The sequence below is a fragment of the Phytophthora infestans genome, genomic scaffold, assembly GCF_000142945.1.
Source record: "Phytophthora infestans T30-4 supercont1.192 genomic scaffold, whole genome shotgun sequence".
NCBI lineage: Eukaryota > Oomycota > Peronosporomycetes > Peronosporales > Peronosporaceae > Phytophthora > Phytophthora infestans.
In genome coordinates this window covers 44,856-57,297 of record NW_003303567.1, presented here as the reverse complement: position 1 = coordinate 57,297, position 12,442 = coordinate 44,856, and the positions used below count along the sequence as shown (strand labels likewise).

Sequence of the window (12,442 nt, the reverse complement as noted above, 5' to 3'; positions counted from 1 at the left end):
TTGTCCGCCAGGGAGCTGCCATTAACTCAAGTGGGTATTGGACCCAGTGAGGAGAGCTCTGGGGCTGACCCCTTCTTAGAGATTCTCGTAGCTCCTCGTGGCCTTGTGGGCGGCCACACTTCTAGGGGCATCTATGAACGAGCCCTTGTTCAGAAAGAACAGTTGTTCGTTGACAACTTGGAGGCTGCTCGGTGTGTGCTTCTCGCGCCACACCGCATTCCCCTTAAGGACTTCACGACTTGTCGTAAGAAGCCCGAGACCCGGGGTGGTCTCTATCCTGTTTGGGGATACCCCTGGGTTATGCCCGAGAACTGTCCCACGTGGAGTTCTTGTGAGGACATGTTCTGGGCGTGGGTGGAGACTCTCAAGTACTCGCCCACGGAGTTATGGGAACTCCATGAAGATCAGCAGCTGTCCCACATCCTGGACCAGCGTGATCTTCGTGTGAGGTTTGCCCACTTGATCAGCAAGCGTATGCTGCCAAGGGACATCCTGAAGCGCGCGGCTTCTGGCGCTCACGATGAGCGCGGGTACGGTATGTATTCATCGTCCGTACCCCGTTCGGGCAAGAAGCCCCGGACTACTTATGAAGCTGCCGCCGCTTCTGTTCCCAGATTGCGACAGCCTTCGAGCAGTCAATCAGGAGCCGTTCTATCGGCTCCCACGAGTTCTCGGAGTGGGCATAACCCCTCCACTTCACGAGGAGCTGTCGCTTGCCGCGACACCGTTGCTCCTGGAGGATCCGCTCCACGTGGAAGTGGACTTCTCCATTCCGGTCAAGCAGGGGCGGAGGTGCCCTCGTACGAGTACGAGTATTCGGCGCCTCCCGAGAGCCACTCTCGTCCGAGTGCTCCGACTGCGGGTCCGACACGGGACCCTGAGGTTGACCGCCTCCGTCAACGTGTCCTCGTGCTTGAGATTGCACTTGGCCTTGGGACTGGCGGTAATGCTGCCGCCCAGGCCGGGAATCAGGGCGAGCTCGCTCGTCTTGCGGGTCGCCTGGACCTGGTGGAGCGAGAGGTCGCGAGCCTGCACCTGCGGGTGGATCGCCGGGCCTCTTCGTCCGATCTGGACGAGGCCTTTCGCATGATCCGACGGATCGAGGCTTTGTTGCCACGTCCGGAGCCGCCTGCGGCACACTCCCAGACGTACGCGTATGGTGCGTACCCGGCGTACTCAGCGTACTCGGCGTATGGCGCCGGGGTCCGTTCGTATGGAGCCCCTCCGGCGTACGGTCTTGACCGCAGCCTTGCCGTCCCGACCGAGGCTTGGGTGCCTGCTCCGACGCCCTCGTCGACGACTGTGACCGGCCCTCGCTTCGAGGAGCTGGGTCAAGGGGGGTCTGCGAGTCAGCAACCCCCTGCGGGTCAAAGTACCGCTTAAGACGTCCGACATAGAACGTCGGGTGCGTCGTCATTGACTTTGGAAGGTCGATGGTGTACGACGCACCATGTCTGGCCAAGACTGCAAAAGGTCCGATGAAGCGGTGCTTCAGTTTGTTGCTGCCGACAGAGCTAACAGTGTCTAGAGGTAGGTTCCTCGTGTCTAGCAACACTAAGTCACCAATCTCAAATATACTTAAGTTTCTTCTTCCTTGTTTGTCCGAGTACTCCTTTTGTTTATCTTGGGCCGCTGCCATGGCATCGCGGACCCTGCTGACAATGTTCAGCTTGGTATCCATAAAGGATTCCACCTGTTTCCGCAGCGAAACTGGCCTCACATCCGAGACCTGGGAGGAAAGGGCTTTCCGAGCCTCTCCCCCACTTAGAATAGAGGAGTCAGTGTCTCCTCGAAGAGTGAGAGGCACTCTGGGGTGGCGGAAGCCGTTCAAGTAGAACGGCGTGAACCCCGTGGACGCGTGCACCGCGTTGTTGAGCGCAAACTCAACAACTGGAAGCTGCGTCGACCACGTACGTGGCGCTGCCGCGCACACACTGCGCAGAGTGTCCTCGAGCACTCAATTGACGCGCTCTGTTTGGCCGTCTGTCTGCGGATGATCCGCAGTGGACATCTGCAGACGAGTTCCCAGTAAAGGGAACAGCGTTTTCCAAAACGCAGCAGTGAACCGCGGGTCTCGGTCCGAGACAATCGTCTCCGGGAGACCGTGATAGCGGAGCACGCCATCGACGAACAACCTTGCGGTTTGTTCGCCCGTTACAGTGACGGGAACTGGAGCAAGATGTGCCATCTTGCTCAGCCGACACACGAACACCAAAATCCCGGTGTTGCCGTGTCCGTCGGCGGGAAGCCCAAAGATGAAGTCAAGACTCATCGACTTCCAACAATCAGCCGGTACGGGCAGGCTCTGTAGTGGAGCCGAAGAGTGCCCTGCGGGTTTGACCCGCTGACATGTTTCACATGTCTTGACGTACCGGGCGACCCACTTGTACATGTGGGTCCACCAGAAGGACTGAGAGACCGACAGAAAGGTCTTCTCGCGGCCCAAGTGGCCGCTGGAGGGCGCGTCATGCGCCTCCGCGAGGATGTCGAACTTCAGATCCTCGTCGTTGGGTACGACCACCCGTGGAGGATCAGTGGGCTCCACCCGATAATAGAGGAGGCCCTCCTTCAACTCATATCGGTGGAGCCGTGAGCGCTGTCGCGACGAGAGCCAGGCGGACTTCGCGCTCGTTCCGGCCTTAAGGAACTTGACGATAGGCGCGACAGCCTCATCGTCCCGATACGCCATGCGTATCCGATCATATAGATCCGTTGTCACCCGCGTGATGTGGGCCAACTCATAGTCGGGACGCCGAGAGAGGGCGTCCGCAAGCACGTTGAGCTTGCCCGGCTTGTATTCGACGCGGAAGTTGTATTCAGCGAAGAAGGACAGCCACCTCGCCATCCTTTGGGAGAGGTGAGGCGAGTTAGTCGCCGTCCTCAAGGACGCGTGGTCTGTGTAGATCACAAAGGGCCTAGAGCCCAGAAGGTGAACACGGAACTTCACAAGGGCATATTTCATTGCCAGGAGCTCCTTGTCATGGACAGGGTAGTTACGCTCGGCGGCTTTGAGCTGCCGGGACTGGAACGAGATGACTCGTTCCTGTCCAGCCATGTCGTCCTGCAGCAATGCACACCCGATGGTGCAATCGGAGGCATCGCAGACGACGCTAAACGGCTTCGTCTCGTCCGGCAGAGACAGGACAAGGGCCTCTTGGAGACTGGCCTTGATGCTGTCAAAAGCATCCTGGTGCTCTTGCTCCCAGCGCCAGTCGACGTCCTTCTGAAGGAGGCTCGACAAGGGCTTAGCGAAGCCCGCGTACCCAGCGCTGTACTTGTGAAGGTAGTTGGCCAAGCCCAACCACTTTCGAAGATCCTTCTGGGATCGGGGCGTCGGCCATGCTGCTATGGCCTTGACCTTGTCTGGGTCAGCCCGAACGCCCACGTTGCTTACGAAGCAACCGAGAACTTTGATCTCTGGTGACGCGAAAACGCACTTGTCGATGTTGGCGTAAAGCTTGTTCGCTCGCATCACGTCCAACACTCGACGGAGGTGTCCTAGATGCACCTCCATGGCCGTCTTGCCTCCCTCGGTACGGCTATGGACGAAAATGTCGTCGAAGTACGTCTGTACGAAGGTACGCAAGGGCGGAACAATTGCGTCACCAGCGATTGAACGTCGCCGGGGGCGGTTAAGACAAGCTCTGCGGCATGACGGAGCCACTTCCCAAAGCATGCCGCTTGGAGTGCTTACCGCGGTGAGCGGGATGTCACTCTCTCGCATCAGGATTTGGTAGTATCCGTCTACCAAATCCAGCGCACTGTACAGTACGCTCCCGGACATGTTGTTCAACAACACATCCTTTCGTGGGATCGGTGTTTGGGCCGGCACCGTTGCGTTGTTCAGCTTGTTATAAGCGTGAACCAGACGCCACTTTCCGTTCGGCTTACGAACGCAGAAAGTCGGCGTGGAGTGCGGGGATTTCGACTCCCGCACCATGCCTGCCTTCGCTTTCGCGGCGAAGAAGGCATCAATGACCTCGCACTGTTCGCGCGGGAGAGGCCATTGCCTCGTGACACAATACTTTGTGCCGGGCACGAGATCAATCTCGTGCCGTACGCCTCGATCCGGTGGGAGTTGGGTCGGTGGGTGTTTGCTCACCACGTCCGCATACTCCGTCACCAAAGGATACACCGGATCCTTGGGGTTCTTGAGAATCTCAGAACCCAAGCGCGCCTGACGCTGCTTGTTCATGTCTTCCAGGACGTTCTCGTCCAAGACAGAGGAGGAGGTCAGCTCCTCCTGAGTGGTCTCAGGTCTCATGAGTACCATCTCAGCAATCTCTCCAGCCTTGAGGTTGGCCAGGAAAGACTCAGCCGTCATTTCCTCGAGGTTCAGTATCTCTGCAACCTCTGGGAAACGGTTCCAAGTGGACACCAGATGCCTTGACGGGTAAACCTGTCTCGCCATCGAAGAAGTGATAACACTCTTCCACCGGCCTTGTCGGAGGAGCCCGGGCCCTGGACTCCGAGTCGCTTGAAGCGACGTCGATCGGAGCGAAGCTCGGATTCCGACTTGAGGCGCCGGCGGCGTCTTTTGCCGACGGCGTCTGTGACGGGGAGCTTTGCTGCCACGTCTAGGGATGTCGTCGCTACGACATCCGAGGCACGCGTGGCCTCGTGTGGCACTGTTGTACCCACACAGGAAGCGTGTTCAACGCCTTCCCCTTCAGTTAAGGTCTGGGCGACCGCGTGTGGCACTGTGTTACCCACACAGGAAGCGTGTTCAACGCCTTCCTCTTCAGTTAAGGTCTGGGCGACCGCGTGTGGCACTGTGTTACCCACACAGGAAGCGTATCCGACGTCTTCCTCTTCAGTTATGGTCTGGGCGACCGTGAGTGGAACTCTGTTACCCACTCTGAACACGCTGTTCTCAGTGTTCATGACAGCTGCAGCTGTCTGCGGAACTAAGTTACCCGCCTGTGGACCTAAGTTACCCACTTGGCCGGCGCCTCTTCTGGGCGCGGCCACCATCAAAACATCCTCGGAGTCGTCATATACGTCGACGACTCCCAAGCATCTGCCGGATGCTTTAGTTCCCTGGCAGCCCTCGCGGGCGCCCCGGGTCCTGACAGAGGTGGGAACATGACTCACCAATGCTCTGTCGGACTGCGCAGGGCGGCTGGCACCGATTGCCTTGCCTCGCCAGTCGATCCAGGGCTCGTGCTTCTCAAGCCAGGGCATGCCCAGGATCATATCATATGGATCCATATCGAGAACAGTGAACTGTTCGAGGCTGTCAAAGTCTTCAAACTTGACAGCCAGATCCACTTGGACGTTGGGGACAGTGACGACCTTCCCGTCGGCCAGTCGCACTGACACCGTCCCGTTGCCCTTGCTTTCTCTCAAAGCTTCGGACAACTTGTTGCTGTTACGAGCAACCGTCTGGCGGCGTGCGAAATTATTCGACGCCCCAGAGTCAATCAAGATTCTAAAGGGGTGATCGTATCCCCGTACACATCCGTGTACTACGAGCAACCCGCCGCTGCTCTTCGCCGATTCGAGAGTGCGAAGACTCTCAGGGGCTAAGTCCCCGTGGTACGCGCCACCCGCGCACCCATCACGAAGACTTAGTTCTTCCCCAGTAGGGCGCCCCGCCCCTACTGGTTCCCTGCGTTCCCCTGTCCCCGGGATCCTGGCTTCTGCCAGCGACCCTTGAGGACGGGCTTGGGGAAGGACCGTCTGCGGAGTCTTTCCGCGGGACAGTCGCGCTTGAAGTGGCCCATCTTCCCACAGCCGAAGCAGCGGATGTCCCGCTGTTCGGCGGACCCGAGTTCCATGGGAACTGGTCCGTTGGGGCTTGTTCGACCGGGAGCCGACAAGGAACTTCCAGGCCACGCTGAGGCCGGCGTACGCGCCTGGCGATGGCTGTACTCTTCTTGAAGAGCCACTTGAATCGCCTCTTCAAGGGTGCTTGCCTGCACCCGGAACAGCTGAGTGCGTGCGGGCCCCACTCGAAGGCCGTCCATGAACACAGTCATCTTGATGTGTTCATTGAGTGGGTTTCCCACTAGGGACGCCGTGAGCTCCCGTATCTCTTGCACATACTCGTGCAGTTCGCGCCTTCCTTGTTTACACGCGAGCAAGCGCGAACGCTGGCGGTACTCGTAGTTCGCCGGGAGGAACGCGGCTCGGAGCTGTTCACACAGCTGAGCCCAGGATGTGAAACATCCAGGGGATGTTGCTTCCCGAGTGTACACCCAACTCTTAGCACGACCGCTAAGGTTGGAGAGTGCAAAAGCAACACGCAGTTGCTCGGTCGAGATCAGAGCCGCGTCCATCGCGAGCTCTACTTCTCGGACCCAGAAGTGAAGGTTCTCGCCTTCCTTCCCTTCATACGGCTTTACCTTCAGCCGTATTGGCTTCGGGTGAGGCGGATTTGCTTCCGCCGCCGGAGCCTGCAGGTTCTCCCGCACATGCGCGATGAGGCCCTGCTCGTACGCGTCGAATGCATTGACGCGCTCGAGCTGCTCAGCCGGTGTTGATACCACCAGGCTCTGCAGGGCCTCCATCCCGAAGATGCCTGCCATCTTCCGAACCGACTCGAACTGAGAGTCGTTCATATGGGAGAAGTCGTTCCTATCCATGGCAACGAACTTCGGAGGTTCAGGTAGTCTACCCGCGATGGCGTGGATTGACTACTAGTGCTACCAAGTGTGACGGGGTCACACAGCACCTTGCGCTAGAGGAAGTTATCTTCCGAGAGTATACAAACTCTCAGTGAACGGCAGTTCACAGGTCCCCTCTTTAATTAAAGAGAGCGAAGTGACCTAAATAAGGTAGATTGTAAACTGAGTATATTTATAGGTAGGTTAAGTTTGGGTTTAATACAAACTATAAGTTACCTATAGAAATGCAATGTCATTTAACCAATGGTTGGCTTTGAACGACTCTGGTACCTTGTACCAAATATCCCGGAGTATGACGTGTCATACTCCTGAAGTGTAAAGTGTCACACTTCATGTAACCAGGGTACGCTTAGGGCTACGTACCCCGTTACAGTTTACCTATAGTGGAGCTAAGAAGTCATGCCCTGGCTGGCTCATAGAGCACCTGGTACCATGTACCAGGTGTCCACAAGAGTGACGGGTCACTCTTTATGTAACATGGGGTACACTGGATTGTACCCCGTTACAAGACGTGTCCCTTTCAAAGACGCTTTGTATTGGGGCTGAAGACGGTACATTTGGACGCCACGGACGTATTTTGGAATTAATTTTATAAAACAAACGCTAAATGAAATTTCTTCTTTTTTATGACGCTTTTTTTACCACTCCTTGAATAAAAGATTTGTTTCTTACACACCGAGTTTCTTAACAAAGTTTCTCCTCGTTCCAACCGGTTGAATTTGGAGCTGCCGACAACATGGGGCGGGGATGCACGATGGACGAGTGGATTCACTTCCAGAAGCTTCCAGAGGAGGGTCGCGTGCCCAATTCGTCCTACTGGTATGTTTTGTGCCGTCATTGCGTGGCCGGCTTCCAGCAAAAGAAACTTTTCAATGCGCCCCCTAAGCTTACGGGTCGCCGATCAGCGATGCGATCGCACCTCAAAGTCTGCCCCATGTACGCCACGCAGTACCAGATGGAGCAGCAGGCAAAGGCTGAGGTGGAAGCGGAGACGGGTGCATCGAACTCGACAACGACCACAGTCGTTACGTCAGCACCGACGTCGACGGGTGAAAAGCGCAAGCGCAGAGCGGACAGAGAGAGCTGTGGTGGGTCCCGTGGAGGCCGTGGCAAGCACTGCATGATGGACGAGTGGGAGCATTTCACGCGGCTGCAGGATGAAGGCTACATTGGCAAGTCAAATTTCTTCTACGCCCTGTGCAAGTGCTGCCAGCGTGCGTATGACGAGGCCCCTGAGGATCAGAAGCCGTTGCTCGTGCCGGAGAAGCTCGTGGGCAGACGTGAAAAGATGCGGAAGCACCTCGCGCTCTGTCCGCATTTCAAAGGAGATCTGCCGCCGCTGGAGCGCCGGCTGTTCCAGCGTAACAAGACGAGCGTCGTGGTCAGTGCTCTGGCCGCTGGTGCTGCTGCCCATCTGGGAGCTGTGGTTGCCACCTCTACTTCTGTTTCTGCAACAGCAGACCTGAAAGCTTCTGGGGCTGCTGTATCCCCTGTGGCTGCCATGCTCCCCGTCACCTCGTCACGATTGGCACTTGATGAGTGGCAGCATTTCACGCGCCTCGAACGCAAGAAGGATAGCGCATACTATTACGCTCGCTGCAACTTTTGCCAGCAGGCGTACGAAAACGCCCCAGAGAACCTGAAGGCGTCAATGGAGCCGGCTATTGTCATGGGCCGCAAGAGCAACATGCAGACGCATTTGTCCAAGTGTCGTCATTTGCCTAAGGACCCATCAGCGATGGCGAAGATTCATAATATAAACCTTAGCGCAACTGCCTCACTGGATGCATCTGGACCAAAGCGTCCCGAAGTGGACGTATCCAGCATGTCTCTAGCTCATTCGGCGGATAAATTTTCTGTGCACCGCTCGCTGGTGCACCTTGTGATCGAACATAACTTGCCTTTTGAATGGGTGGAAAGTGTAAGTGCCAAGCAGCTATTTGGCGCGTTGGTTCCTGCATCTGACGTCAAAAACAAACTTATACCGAGATCGAAAGACTTGCGCACACGTGTCTTGGGTGAAGTTCACAGCGCTACGCTTCTCACTGAGCTCGCGAAGCTGCAAGAGCCCATTCTACTCGAAGTAGGTGCGTCTGCTTTCTCTGCCGATATGGTTGACACACTGTCAATCACACCGGCAGGATCTTGGCCAGTAATGATGCACTGCAACCTGACTGCCAGCCACCACCCCGGAGATCTGCAGATGCCAGTAATTGACGGCGTCGTAACCAACGGGAATGCGATCACGTCGCTTTCATTTATCCGAGCACAGCAACCGGAATCGGGCGTGGAGGCAACTTTGGCTCGGTACCACGGCCTCGAGATCGCTCGATGGCTAGATGGACATATCCGACTGTGTGTTGAAGGGACAAAGTTGGCTCTCGCAGCAGTTGTCCTTCCGTACAACACGATGACTCAACGTGCTGTGGGGATTCTGCGTGCACCCTCGCATTGGCCTCGAGTTGCATTCTTGTCTGACATGGAGGATATGCTGCAGTTTCCTTTATTGAAGCTTCTGGCGAGTGCGGAAATGTTTACCGTCGTGTCGTCGCTTATTGAGGTCTGGCAATTGGAGTCCATTCGATCGTGCGTGATTGAGCGGCTATCGGCAGTAAACCATGCTTCCCACAAAGGCCCCTTCTGCAACTGGGAGTCGTGTGCTACGCTCATCCAAGTGCTTCTGGATGAAAAAGCTTTCGCCTCTAGTAGTACGAAGAAAGGAGCTGCCAATGCAAAACGGCTGGTGGAGAATGCGCTGGATCGCTCGCTACTGGAGCGTGTGTATAATCTGCTTCACGCATTCACGAACGCATTGTCTAGCTGTCGATCTGGACAGACACTTTCAGAGACATTGGAGCACTTGGGTGCATTGTTCACTGCTGCTGAAGGATTCGTCACCGTGCAGATCGCGTTGGAGGTGCTGTGGGGGGAAATGGAGCAGCCTCTTTTTGTCGTCGCGCATGCACTGAACCCACGGCTGAGGCTACGTGACCTCAAGAGCACAGACATCACCAGACTGAGCACGCTGAGTGATCTCAGCGTCTCATACTTTAGGTTTCTCTTTGGACGCAAACCGAATTCTCTGCGAGGTGAGGTGACCGCATACTTACACACGTCGCAGCAAGCATTTACGAGTGAGTTCGTTGCCGAGTTTCCTGTTGTCGAAGATTATTTTTGCTACTTGAGCGACAATTATCCGTCGCTAGCCATGTTGATGAAAGTGCTGCACTCTTTGTGCTCAGTTTCTGTGGTGGTGAATCGTTCCTCCTCTTCCACTCAGCAAGAGACGACGAAGACCGGTGGCCGTATGTACACTAAAGATGAGCAGCAAAAACTTAATTTCCTGCGCGATCGATGGGGAATTGCGTCTGGCGCGTCGTCGCTGGATTCCAAGGAAGAGCCAAAAGATCGAATTACCGCGCACAACGACCGCAGCGGAGCTGCCATGCTGAACGCTGGTGTCGTGGACGAGTGGAAGGAGGCGCTGGAGTCGAAGCTGCATGTTCGAGGTGTGGACTTTTTTCTTTTGGAAGACAAATTTGATGACTTCGATGATCCGGTTGGTAGTATTACGAAGAAGAGTGAGAGAGGTGATGTTGCAATACGAGGAGACGAAACTGTGCACAATCTCAAGTTGCCTTCGTTGGAACAAGACGATGAACTGGCATACCCGTCGGCTAGCTTACGCACCGAGGGTTCGATGAAGGTGTTGCTAAAGGATCTGTTCAAAACGGCTAGAGGCGACAATTTAGCACAGAGCGTATAATTGTGTAACTAACGTTATTATTCAACTCCAAATGTTCAACGCTGCTATCTACATGTACTGTAGTACTTGTACCAGGTACTTGGACGAGATAGTCGGATGCTGCTGCTGGTTTTCACATGAATCATTTCACTGACATGCAGGCAAAACCTTGCCCTCACAGGGGCCAAATCCTATCCTGTAGCCATTGCCCTGGCAGAACCCAGTGACCGCCACGGTGTCGCCGTCATGCAAAAACTTGCGAGTCGTGCCACTGTCTCCGAGCGCAACCTCGCGGGATCCTTGCCAACTCAGCTCGAGCATCGAGCCCAAGCTGTCGTCCGTACTGCCGCTTATAGTGCCGCTGCCTAAGAGATCTCCAGGCCGCATGTTGCACCCCGTTACTGTGTGGTGCACCAGCTGCTGCTTCATGTTCCAGTACATGTTGCGAAAGTTGCTTTTTGTTATGGTGTAGGCTTGGTCGGATCCCTCCGGTTTCACCGAAACCTGCACAGCACAATCACACAAAAAGAGAACAACATATCAGCAGTCTCGAACGTCTCTATGATCGTCCAATTGGGGCTTTACGTTCAGCTTGATGTCGTAGGTACCGCGAGAATAGTCCGGGTCCGAAATGTATGGCAGTGGCGTTGGGTCCTTCTGGACTGGTCCAAAGCTTGGCTCGCACCGGAACGGCTCTAAGGCAGCGAGAGGTACAACCCAGGGCGAAATGGTGGTCGCGAAGTTCTTGGCTCCAAATGGTCCGAGTGGGACGTACTCCCACTTCTGAATATCGCGAGCTAGCGTGCGACACCAGTGTTAGTCTGCAGAAAAGGTTATTTGCTGTGAGGAATGGCAACTTACCACTCCAGTCATTCATCAACACCACGCCAAAGATGTGGTCTTCTGCCTTATTCATTGGGACTGGCTCACCGATGTTGCTCGGTGGGCCCACGAAGAAAGCCTGGCCAAAGAAGAACCCATCGTCAGAGCTACAACTGGAGACAAGATCAGTCCACGGCAAGCATCTACCATTTCAAGCTCATAGTCGAGCACACGGCACGGGCCGTAGACGGACCCCTTGGACGGATCAGCCTTGTCGGCCTGCAGCTGGCCGCAGGGACGACGCACACTGGTGCCGGATGGAACGATTGACGAGGAGCGTCCATGGTAGCCGACGGGCAAATGCAACCTGCAATATTACAGTGCACACAGGATAACCACTTTTGAATGACAAGATGAAACCTCTGTTGTCTATTAATACATACCAGTTGGGCTGCAGCGCATTGTCTTCTCCGCGGAACATTCGGCCGACGTTAGTGGCGTGCTCGCGCGAAGAGTAAAAGTCCGTGTAGTCGCCCACCCTGGCCGGCAGGTGCATACGCACGTTTTTCATGGGGATTAAAGCGCGCTGTCGGAGTGCCTCGTTGTCACGGAGCGTGGACTCGTCGGCGGACAGCAGGCGCTGCACGGTCGAACGCGCCGTGGCCCAGGCTTTGGGGCCTTGGGCCATGAATCCGTTAAGCGTTGGGTCGTGAAAGCAGGCGGCGTGGAAGCCCTCGAAGTGTCCTTCCATTTCGACCACAGACAAGTCTAGAACCTGTATGTAAAGTACAGCAATTACAAGAGTCGGCTTTAGGAAGGCCCCCTCCTACGAGACAGAGGGAGAGACATACAAACTCTCCGATTGCGACGCCAACGCGCTTCTTGTCGTTGATTTTGGTGGAGAAAATGCCGTACGGCAAATTTTGGATGGGGAAATCGCAGTCGGGGGCGACGGGCACGAAACTCATGGCTGGGCTAGGAAAGAAGCGAAGAACGCTTGCGAACTTGAGCTCTTCTTGGCAATTGAGTGGGATCTTGAAGTCCCGTGTGCAGTACAATATCCAGGATAAGCTTACCGGTAATCCCCTGGTTGAGACGCCACAGCTTTTAGACGAGACGAACAAGCTGATTTGACGCTTCGCACTGGGAGACCTTTCTATCGGTTATTCATATCATACGGCGATACAGAAGCTCCCCTGAATAAGCGTAGGGGGTCGTCTGATTAATTTGCATAGTAAATTCACAG

General features: G+C 55.6%; 2 protein-coding genes across 2 annotated transcripts; one reads left to right on the top strand and one right to left on the bottom strand.

Moving 5' to 3' along the window:
- Positions 1–7,303: 7,303 nt before the first annotated feature.
- Positions 7,304–10,214, top strand: PITG_20492 (uncharacterized protein; the record flags this gene model as incomplete). The annotated part of the gene is made up of 3 exons (XM_002895353.1): positions 7,304–9,763; positions 9,872–10,138; positions 10,207–10,214. 3 exons carry the CDS (start codon positions 7,366–7,368, stop codon positions 10,212–10,214), a joined length of 2,673 nt encoding a protein of 890 aa, XP_002895399.1.
- A 178-nt stretch (positions 10,215–10,392) lies between these two features.
- On the bottom strand, positions 10,393–12,198 carry PITG_20491 (fumarylacetoacetase; the record flags this gene model as incomplete). Its single annotated transcript, XM_002895352.1, has 6 exons — positions 10,393–10,878; positions 10,960–11,171; positions 11,236–11,335; positions 11,404–11,563; positions 11,640–11,971; positions 12,048–12,198. 6 exons carry the CDS (start codon positions 12,162–12,164, stop codon positions 10,522–10,524), a joined length of 1,278 nt encoding a protein of 425 aa, XP_002895398.1.
- Positions 12,199–12,442: the final 244 nt, after the last annotated feature.